Consider the following 12,083-nt stretch of genomic DNA (forward strand, 5'->3'; position numbering starts at 1 on the left):
TTATTTGTTATAGTTTTATTATTCATTATTTTCACTTGACTCGCATAAATAATTTTGTTCGAAGAACATTTATATGCAGTTGTACTTCACTTGCAATTTGCAATTTCTAGTATGCTCTAGTATTTAGATCCAGCATTCTGTGTTTTTTGCTCGTTATAAGTTATGACGCATATTTAGGTTCACTGACGTTTATGCAGGCTGAGATGATTTATTATTCCTTACGAGAATTGTCGAGGGACCTGTGCAACTGAAATATTATGTGCTCAACATTTCCTTTCCTGCATTGTTCAATATTTTTATTTTCATCTTGGCTGATATATTTTTATATCATAAACACAATACACAATATTATTGTGTTAAGTTGTTTGGAAATGTTCATGATTAAATTCGCAATATTACTAAATCTGAAATACAAAAAAGAAAACTATTAGGCTTAACAAAAACCTTTTCTCTACAATTTTTTTTTTTTCCAAGAAGGAACACAGAATACTTTTATGATTTTTCAAAATGTCATTTGTTCAACCTTTTAAAAAACATTTTATAAAGCATTTGGCACAACTGTCGTCGCTCAAACTCTTAACCTTAAAGTTGGAGGGTCAAAACCCTTGCTGTGCAAGTCATTTGTGTCCCTGAGCAAGGCACTTTCTCCACGTTGTCTTTCTTGACCTCGGAGTAAAAGTGAGTACCTGGCACCCACACAACATTTTCAGAATAATTGTTTTTAAAAAATTAGTTTCAAAACGGGCAGGAGCCCTTCCCAGTGACGTCCCCTACTGGATCTTCCCCTGTTGCTTTGGGCTACCCTCTTGTAAGTGAAAATACAGAAATATACAGTAGGCCTAGCCCCGGAGAAGTGTTTGTCTTGACCAATTGAGAGCCTGGGCCAGAGCCTACAACTGTGCCTATAGCCGGTATGGTTAGACCGAGGTTATATCATTGATTGATTGATTTATTTATTTTCCACATAATGAACAACAACAAAAAAACATATTCCGTACATAAATAAAACATATACATGATCAAACATATTTAAAAAAATCTATGTGGATGGAGACTACAATAAGTTTAAAAAAACTTTAGAAGAAAAACTGGGTAGAGATTTACAAGGGGTAGAGATTTACAAGGGGTAGAGATTTAAAAGGGGTCGAGGTAATTCCATAACTTAGGTCCATTATAAAATACTGATTTTTTCTGAGAGAAGATATACATTTTTCTGATGAAATATTGTTTTTTGAAAACTTGGTTGGATAGTTATGAATTTCAGACTGTTGGGTTGTTAATAATAGGGTAATATGAATTGGGAGTGTATTACTTATAAATCGATACATAAAATTATAGGTTTGTAGTTTGTTTAGATCAAATATATTAAGTGTATTATATTTATAAAATAAAGGTTTAGTGTATGTAGTGCGACTTGACCCTGAACAACTCCTAAGTGCACGTTTTTGTAATTTAAAAATGCTATAAATACTAGTGGTCTCAAGACTTGTCCAGGGCCATAGGTGTGTATGTTTATCAACTGTGGTGGCCCACGAGAGATTGCAGTAGTTAATATAGGCTAGGACTAAGGTATTGTATAATGATAAGAGTATATGTGGGGGAAAATCATTTTTTAACTTATTCATGACACCAATATTTCTAGAAATAATATTTAAAATTTTGTTACGATGAGGTTGCCAGGAAAGCTTGGAATCTAATGTTACACCGAGAAATTTTGTTTCACTGACTTGGTTAAAAATATTATTATCTATTTTTAAAACATGATTATGGTCTTGTTTTGTTTTGTGATTAAAAAGAATAAAATTAGTTTTATTAATGTTCAGAGATAATTTATTTAATTTAAACCAGTTGGATACCTTGCTTAATTCAGTGTTTTAAAAAGTTCTGATAAGTTTTTGTTTGAATAGAAAAGATTGGTGTCATCAGCAAACAGAACAAAACCTAATAATGATGAACAATTTGGGAGATCGTTAATATAATTTAAAAATAATAAAGGACCAAGTATTGGTCATATCATGGCTTTGTGCCCAGGTGTATCTTTATTTTTACCTGATCGACTTCTAATGCATTTATTGCTGATGTTTTGTGCCATAAAACTACAATATATCCAGTATAATGCAATGGGTACTCCAAAGAGGTACGGGAACATGCTTGTTACCCATTTTGTTGACGAACGTGAGAGGGGCGGTGACGTAATGAAGCTGCGAAACATAGACTGGTTCTTTTATGGCCTGACTTGATAATTTTTAGACCTAAGGATTGTAGTACAGAATAGATGTGATTAATTGTATTTATGTGACGTAAGCAACTTGCGAAACATGGTGAAACAGGTACTGATTTTCGATGGTTTTTGGCTGTTTTTCTCGTTGTTATCCAATATCCAGCCTTAAAAAGTAGCTGAATGTCGTTGTGACATAGAAGCCCCTGTGTATGAGATATGAGCATATTCCTGCCAGCGGTTTCAGAGGAGATAAGCGAAGTTACGCGGGGACAATTAGCAGAATTAATATATAGATATCTCTATTAATAGAGATATCTTAATTTTAAATAGAGGTATCTTAGTTTTAAATAGATAAAACTAAGGTATCTCAATATCTCAATAAGATATCTTAATATTAATAGATACTCACAGTGCATTCCTTCCAAAATTTGATTTGAATTAATATAAAACTTTTTTTTCTTGCTTCTTGTGCTTACCAATTTTCATTAGTTTTTTAAATATAATTTCTTCATATTATATCATATTTTAAACATGTTTTAACTGGACCTAAAGGAAGAACAATGTCATATTGGAGTATCTAGAATAAAGAAAGGTTTCTATCTATATCTAGGAAAAATCTGAAAAGAGGCCTAGAAATCACTTTATGAGGAATGACTGCTTCTAACATTCCACTCCTCATGACATCATTTTTTTCAGATTTTTTTCCTAGACTAATAGAATACATACATTTTTGGCCTTTTATTTTTGTCTAGTGTTCTGTTTGGTAACTTCTTGTTCTTGTTTTGTTCTTATTATGACCGAACAAGCAGATTTTTAGGCCAATTGATTTATTATTCTTTAGAGAATTATCCAGAAACTGAGCTACTTTTCCTGAACCATATAATGTTTTCACCTTGTGTGTCCTTTTAATTCTAGCTGGGGAATGCAGTAGAGGAAATGGGGAATAGGGGCACCTCACAATGAAAATGTTTCATAAAAAACAATGATCTCTCCTGTCTTCAGACTGGTCTCTTATTGACATTTCAACTAAATATTGTTTTAAATAAAATAATACTAATAATAATTTATTTTTATCTAGTGCAGAATGCTAGAAACCTCTATGACCTTGACATTTGACCCTGACCCTTCAAAATTTAATCAGTTCTAGATCTTAGGTAAAGGAATATTTTGGCCAAGTTTGACGAATTTCTGATAAAAACTATGGGTTTTAGGCTGTTCACAACAAGTATGCCTACAGACAAATAAATAACTAAATAAATAAATGGAAAAAAAATCATAAAACAAGAAACAAAGAGTATGCAATGTAATGATATATTTTCAATCCTCATTCTTCAAAGGGAAATTTTGCATGAAATTTGTCAACCACGCTGTCAAGGTTGAGGTTGCTTCCCCTAATCATGATGTATTCCAAATATCATGAGGCTATCCAAACGAGCATTTGTCATAACAGAACGCAAGTCATTTTTATTTAGTCTCGTTAATCTATTACTACTACTACTACTATTATTATTGTTATTATTATTATTATTATTATTATTATTATCATTATTATTATTACTATTATTATTATTATTATTGTGATGGAAAGTTAACACAAATAGTTCAATGAAAACAATATGGTGGTTAAACTAATATTACATGTAAATATTTTGTTTTTATTGGTTTATTCCCCGACAAAATTTACTTGTCTTCCCCGACAGGGAGAGGCTATGCTTCCCCGACAGGGAAGGGGCTATCTCTCACTGACAGGGCCGGGCCTATAGTCCCCTCAGCCCCCTTCCACGGCGCCACCACTGAATCAACAATCCGAAATTTATCAAACTAAATAGGTTAATTTTTTTGATTTTTTAAAAATTATTAATATAGATTGATGTTATTTTATATATTAGGTACTAACATGGAGCTATAAAATTGACTATATATGTCCATAAATGCTAATCATTTGGATAGTCTATACAGTCAATGAAACACACAAATGTGTAGCTAGAGTCAGATGTAAACATTGAACGGAAGGACGTACTATTTCTGTGGTCCCTTGAATTCGTGAACTTTACACTGTTGGCCGATCTACTCTCACCCTGTCTCTTATACACATCTAGATGTGTATAAGAGACAGTCTAAGTACTGAATTAAAGTAACATCATCTGTATGTATTTATATACATGATAAAGTGAGTAAAAATTATAATATTTATTTGACGATTTAAAAAATGTCTACATTAGTAAAAGCATTTGCTAGATTCACCAGCTAAAAATAGTGATCACACCGCCATATGCTCAAACCAATTTTTGAATCCATTTTTTTGTTTCACAGCCGAGACGTGATTGAGATATAATATTGTCGGCCCAATGACCCTGAGGCATTGCTACATAAATGTCAGTACTGCAGACTCCTATTGTACTGTTGCATTGTCATATGGGAGCCAATGTTTGGATGTAAATATTATGGTTAGAAAAAGCAGAACAGGGAAATCATGTGCCATGGGACATCCTGTAACTGTAGTGTAATTTTACATTAACATCAATCTTCATATACTCTATGCATCAAAGAGACTCATTTCATATTATTTATTATTATTTCTATTTCTTATTATTTACAATGTCTTTATATTACGGCCTTGTCAAAAAATACAACTGAGGTGAACAAGTGTTACCGTAATTAATGAAATAAATCCACAAATGCAATATAATTGAATATAATATTTAATTATTTTTTATATTGAATTAATAAATTATTTCCTTAGTAATGATTGTGGTGTTTTCAATGAATATGTACGATTGATTATATGTTTTTATATAATACTAAGTATTTATACCTAATTATTATTTTATATATTTACAGTCTCAAAATAAAATCCTCCTTAGCCCGAGATGGCCCGAGTATCATTTGTCATATGACCCAAATTCAGTTGATTGTAAATATGAATTTGTCAACTTTGAAACAAAGTTGATTGATTGATTGAAATGTTATCTCAAAAATGTATTATCTATAATTAAATATCTTGTCAGGATCTGTTTCTACATACTGTACTAAAGTTTTGATGTGATTTAGACTAAATAGAAAAAAATATACTTGTTTTAGTGTTGTCTCCTCCTCCTAATTATTCGACCTGCCTCTTATTAACCATATTTTCCAAAAAATATTTGAAATGAAATAAAGTAAAACAATTCAAGTGAATTATTATTATTATTTTCTTTTTTTTTTATGAATGTGACCTTATACAAATATATCCATTTTTTCAGCATTATCTTTATATTATTGTTATTGCATATCTGTCCTAGTGGAAAAATCTAAGGGGGAGAGTGCCAGCTTTAAGAATCATCATGCCAATATTTTTCACATAAAACCTGATTCTCTGCCCTTTGTTCATCTTGTGATTTGAGTGAGTGCTTTAATCCCCTAATCAAAATGTTTTCCTATTTCAATTACAGACTGGCTTTACAGAGATCGAGAGAGAATGTGAACTAAGGAATAATTACCTGTTGAAAAGTGCATTAGACTCTAAGGTATGTGCCAGACTCTTCAAAAAGTTGGAAGCTTTAAATATATTTTTACCATAATAGGCCCACACATTAGATTACCCTCCTGCATTACTCACACAATCACAAATTATTTTAAAAAAAATGTTTTTGTTTGCATTTGTGTTCTTTAAAAATATTTTTGAAAGTCCAGAATATTTTTTTTTGGATGACTTGGTTTTTTGTGCGTACTTCAGTACACAAATGAATGCAGGTGAACATACATCCGTCAGCGAGCGTCCTACGCAGGCGTGACATTCTTACAAACAAAGTACGCTCTCTTGTTCTATTTATATTCTTTGGTATTATTATTCATTACTAATAATAATAATTTTTTTTTTCCGTGTTGATACTATCTGAATTGCTGCACATAGTGATACCCATGGCCTGCCGACTTTAGAGGCAATGAATAATAAATACATTAGTTTTTTTTTTAAATTGCATACTTCATGAATTTTTGAGAGATGCGTTACCTCCTGGGTGAATTTTACTTCGTTGCCTAGTGTGCTGCAACCTTTTTTGGAGAGCCCTGTGATTCATAGGAGACAATCCCCTTTTCAACATGGATTTGTAAAGGGTAGATTTTGCACCACCTTGTTAGCCATTGCACATTATGAGTGGGCAAAAGTGTTAGATGAATGTAGTCCTCCTACCATCGACGTTATCTTTCTAGATTGGAGTAAAGCTTTTGGCATGATTAGTCACTCTATAATGTTAAAGAAAATGCACAATTATGGCCTCTGTGGTTCTGTACTACGCTGGTTTATGTTCTATCTAAGCAACAAGTCTCAAAATGTAGATTTTGGAGGCGAAGTCTTCTCGGTCTTGTCCTGTTCTTTCAGGCATGCCCCAGGGCTCTGTCTACCTTATTTAATTTATTTGTTCTTGGCTTGCCAGAGGTTGTTTCTTCCTCTATTTACCAATATGGAGAGGACACTGTTATATATATAGAAATATAAGAAACATAATGGTAATGCAATACTGCAGCAAGACCTGGATATTATTTATAACTGGAGATTGATGAACAAAATGGAATTTAACTCCACTAAATGCAAAACAGTGAGAATCACCAGGTCAAATACTGAGACTTGCTAACTCCCCTCATGAATACCAAATTGGACAAACATACCTTACAAACGTAACCCGTTATAAATATCTTGGTGTAACTTTTACCTCAAACCTTGATTGGGGATTGCACGTTTCAAACACTAAATCCAAAGCCTCTAGATACTTGGCTTTATTCTCAGACTAGTCTGCTACCGTTAACCATTTATCATACCAAAATTGTAAAATGGTTTGTTCGTCCTATAACTGAATATGGTGTACCTGTTTGGTCTGCCCATCAGAGAGGTCATATTGCTTCTCTTGAAGCAGTCATATCATATCCCATACAGATAACGTCTTGTTATCACAGTCTAATATCTGTTGAAAACTGTTTTGAATATATCTACTTTCATGGCTTTTGTTGCAAAATGTCTTTAAAATTTATACTCAATTCCTTGACCAGGTTTTATCCATTTTAATACTAGACACACTGACCATCTTAAATTTATTCACATAATTCTGTTTTAATATTTCATCTTGCATTTTACCTTGTAAATTGAGCGTTTTAACTTTAGTTTTTCACTGCAGTTCTTCTATTTCAATTTTTATTGTATTTTTTAAAGTTTTTATCTTTTTAACTATTGACCGATTTTTTGATGATCTTGTACATTTATGTTTTTAACTATAAATTTTATTGATAGGCCTATTTTACTTGAATATTTTATGCTAATTTAATTTATGTTCTCATTGGCATCAGAGAGTCACTAGACAGTGATTCAGTTCACTTTTTGGCAATCCTGTCCGGCCAACTGAGTGTTGTTTTTTAGCTCTCTGTCATTTTGTGTTTGTCAATTGTAATGTTCTTTGGACGAAATAAATGAAATGAAATGGGACTGTGGCACCTATAAAACATATTTGAATGTGGCGCTTATCCCAGTGAAGCTCATATTTGAGAGTGGCGCACTTACTACAAATTAATGGAAGGGCTAACTACAGGGGCGGATCCAGAGATGTCCAAAAGGGGGGACCGAAATTTGGGCCGATCGAGACAACAATGACCTAGGGGGTCTAGACGCCCAAAAATAACATTTGAGGCGTTGTGGGCTATCATTTTTTTCTTTTTCTTTGTTTTTTTCTTTTTTTTTACCTCCCAAAAGGGGAGCCCCCCCCCCTAAATCCGCCCCTCAACTAGTACCATGTGTTGTAAATTTACTACCTACCTGATTTGTTGCAAAGTTAGCATGATGCAATGTGTGAGAAATAGTTTGTTTATGGAAGTCAACGCACATTGGTTAAAATGTACTCAATTAAGTGCTGTAATTTCGTCTCAAAATAATATATATTTAATAAGTAGAGTGACCCAAATATATCATGTTTGATGCTTATTTAAGAGTGGCGCTTTTTTAGGGAGAGGCGTTTATTAAAGAGCGGCGCATATTTGATTGTTGGCGGTATTTTGGTGCACGAGTACCTACCAGTGAAAACTCATTGATATGACATTAATTTACAGATTCATGATCTAACAGAGCTGATGAAAGCAAACACCAATAGTACAAAGATCTCTTTACCAATGAATGACACTGAGCTTGATCAAATGTAAGTCACATAACTTTTGTTTTCTATCAGGAGAATAATAGTCTTGACATATTGATTTAGTGTCTTCAGTTGTCATCCGCAGAATAAAGCAAGTCAATCAAGTCAAGGCACTTTTAACAAAACTAGCTATGTGGTGTACCGCAAGCATTACAGTAATACTATTGTATATGAAGCACTGTATAGGCATACTAAATTATTTGATGTCAACATTTTATGGATATTAAAAAATTGTTTGCCCTTGTGTAAAGTTGTACAGGAAAGGTACGCGTAATAAGTTTACTTTTCCAGATCAACAAAATTGTAACCCAAGATCATAAAAGGGCTTTAAACTCGCACCAAGCTGTATTGAAAGACAAGCCTCAATAGCCAGAATAGGCCGCAGAATGTGAATTTTGTGTGAACTATTAATCTTACTATTCCTGAAGATTGAGTTTAAAATTACAACTGTAAAAGGTAAAATTTAGCCATTTTCGAAAGGGAGTTTGTGAAGAATGAATAGAAACCTGCCGAAAATAAAGGCATTTTTCTCACAACTTGATTTTAAAAAATTGTTAAGATGGTAATTATTAAAACGGTCATAACTTTACTTCCAGACACCCGATTGAGTTTCTTTAACTGTCATTTTAAAGTAAATGATATGTACTATTCCATCATAACACAAACTTATTTTTGCCTGAGGAAGAGTTTACAGCCCTTTTATGATCAGACCTTGGGTCACAATTTGTATTTTAATACCACAGGGATTAATCCTGCATCTTGGTGATGTCTGTCGCATATCAAAGGATAAGCAAATGAAGAAATACTTGACCATATGACAAAACTGTTGCTGAAAATGATATCCTGTCAAAAGAAAAGATAGATAAAGGGACAGCATACCAATTGGAATAAATTTTACTACATTAGTCTTGTGCAAAGTTAATAGAAAATATGTTTTTTCCCCTAAAAGATTTGATTTGTTGGGTGGAAGCAAACTAAATTGGTTTTAGTCCTTTATTTTATTGTTATTATATTAAATTACATTTCGAATATATTTACAATACTTTTAGAATCATTAGATGGTTTTCATGTTTTTGTTTCTCGCTAGACTTAACTTTGAAACAGCAAAAGTTGTGGATCGTTTCAGTGAAGATTTGGTAGGGGACCTTTAAAGCAATGAAATATTTAAAACATCATATCTGTTCTTGACAACCTAATTTGATTTTGATTTTAAATTATGCACAAATTTTAATAAACCTTGTTTCTTGCACTTGTTACATTTAAACAGCACTTAAGAATTTCTTTCTCATTACACGTATGCATTTCTTTCTTGCATCTTGCCTTTTATGGACGTGGACATTTATAGAGATTGCAATCTGCTGCAGCCTACTACCACAACTTTTGACATCTCCGGGTCCGTCATCGTTTCTATAAACTGAACTCGGTGTAAACAATTCTTTACAGTTCAAATCAAATGTTCCAGACTTGACTTGTATTCACAGCTTCAACTCCGTCATTACCAGCTTCTTGTTGCTTTTCCATTTACTTCCTCCTTATGCGTGCAGTCCTTGATAAGCACTTTCCAATAGGAACCAATATCTGTTGCTTCCATATTTAGATGTATACTTTACCATGTTTTTTTTCATTTAAGTCCACCTGATATGTTAATCAAGCTAACACTGTATTTATCATTAACCTTAAATGTTTATTAATCAGCAATGGCAAATTCATACCTCCATATTCCATGCTATATTAGGTGTTTTTGACCTCCAAATAAGGGTCAAACTATTCTATTGATTTCTCTGATTTGAAATGAGTAGGTTAAAGTTTCTTACTCTATTCTTTAGCGGTATTATACCTAATTCAACTGAGGGTGATTTTATATTATTATTTTGTCTGATCTAAATTAAGTAAGTCACATAAAAAGCTTGAAAGGTTAAAAAAAAAACAACTATACAACCATTCGATTGTTAATGCTTATTAAACAGATGCTTTTGTGTCATTTTCACTCCTCTACTTACTAATGCATTCCTAATCTAAGAAGATTTAATAGTTTAACACTTTTCAGAGCAATTTTAACAAAATTGTCGCTCTTCTTGTGTATTTAAATGGTATTTTATCTGCTTACAAATCACCAAGGGTGAGACGGTTTACCCATTTGAGAGCAAATAATTCCGTTTAGAAATAATATCTTTACAACTCTGTAATCCTTGCAATAATTAGATATTGATTGACAGTTTCGATTTTTGAGTATTTCGTATTTTCCAAAATTTGTGTGCAACTTGTATGTATTTAGTTGTTTTCTATATTATTCTACTAATAATATGAGTGTATTTTAAGGAACCACATCTCATACCTGTATTCTGTACCATTGAGACAATAAATTTTTATCGTATCGCATCATATAACAGTGTACAATACATTTTAAAGGTTAGCAGGCCAGTAACCTCAATGCTGGGCATTCACTGCATCGTACGACGACCGTTGCCCGGCTCCCTGTGAGCGCTACACGATGCAACGCTGTTTACTAATTGTTGGTGGCAGTCTGAACAGATCATCATTAAAAACGATCAGTTGTACGCGCGTCATCGCATTGCCTTCTGCAGAGAAACACGTCAGCCGATGACCGCCGCGCTCAGTGAGTGCCCGGCTTAACTTGTAAAATCAATGATAGAATAATTTCTCCTACATTTTTGTCCTCTTTTGTATTTATATTTATTTTAGATTGAACATTTCAGACCTTCATTTTCACTCTAACTTGTCTGTTTACTTGACTAATACAATATAATCAACTGTAATATAGTGGTCATGGTACAGTTCAAAAGTTACTAAAATCAAAATCGCCATTCCACAAACCACTGGAGTTGATTAGAATTGTGTTTGTTGCACCTGCTTAAATGTTATTAAATGAAAAACAATGAAAATAAATGAATGAGTGAGCCTAATTCCATTGCAGGAGAGAACACTATAAGCAAAGCCAAAGAAGTATTAACACTTCTGTAGGACTGGGAGATGCAAGTGACCAATGTCGTAGCCAGGATTTTAAAAAATAGTGCGGGAAAATATCAGGGTGGACCCACTTTACGTGTAAATTCAATAAATGTGGATCCATTTTCTTAAAAGTTAACCGATTTTATGCAAAAATTTGAAAAATTTTTACCCATTTTCTTAAAATTTTACCCATTTTAGGCTAAATATAAGAAATCTGGACCCATTTTAAAAAAAAAGTAGACGCATTTTATGCATAAAACTGCATAATTTGGACCCATTTAAAAAAAGTGGACCCATTCTTTGCGGACCCATTAGAAAAAGTGTGTGGGACTGTCCCAATAGTTGGCTATGGCATTGCAAGTGACAGTAGAAGGTCATAGAGGAGCGGAACCTATTGTCTGAGAGGAAGTGTTTAGGGTGTTTCCTTTCCCATTGTAGGGCTTCAGGGAGATATTCCCCTTGGAGTTATTTTTGGCTGCTGGGGGGGGGGGAGGTTGAAGGTAAAGCACTTCTGCCACCACCTGTATCCACCACTTACCACTGATAATAATGCATTAGCATACTCAAAGTAATATTATGCCAAGTACATTACAGACTTGGTTATGACTGATAGATTCTGAAAGCCTTATGATTGGCTGTAGTACGAACGTGTGTCAATCAGCAAAAAAAAAAATGGGTTTGGCCGGCACCTCCTATAAGTTGATAGCCGTGGGCGCGGCTCCCCCCCCCCCCCTTTT

General features: G+C 33.3%; 1 protein-coding gene across 2 annotated transcripts in view; it reads left to right on the forward strand.

Annotated features, from left to right (window-relative positions):
* LOC117107786 (guanylate-binding protein 1-like) overlaps window positions 1-12,083 on the forward strand; it is a 49,242-nt gene that overhangs the window by 23,915 nt on the left and 13,244 nt on the right. Inside the window, exons 14-16 of one of the 2 annotated variants that reach the window (XM_033249563.1) lie at window positions 5,653-5,727; window positions 8,294-8,379; window positions 9,464-9,512. In XM_033249563.1, coding sequence (XP_033105454.1) covers window positions 5,653-5,727; window positions 8,294-8,379; window positions 9,464-9,512 — 210 coding nt within the window. The remainder of the gene's footprint in view (window positions 1-5,652; window positions 5,728-8,293; window positions 8,380-9,463; window positions 9,513-12,083) is intronic. The other variant, XR_004445287.1, reaches the window with a different exon arrangement.

This window comes from Anneissia japonica, unplaced genomic scaffold, assembly GCF_011630105.1.
Source record: "Anneissia japonica isolate Jap-2015-1 unplaced genomic scaffold, ASM1163010v1 scaffold288091_len1417266_cov198, whole genome shotgun sequence".
NCBI classification, from domain to species: Eukaryota; Metazoa; Echinodermata; class Crinoidea; order Comatulida; family Comatulidae; genus Anneissia; species Anneissia japonica.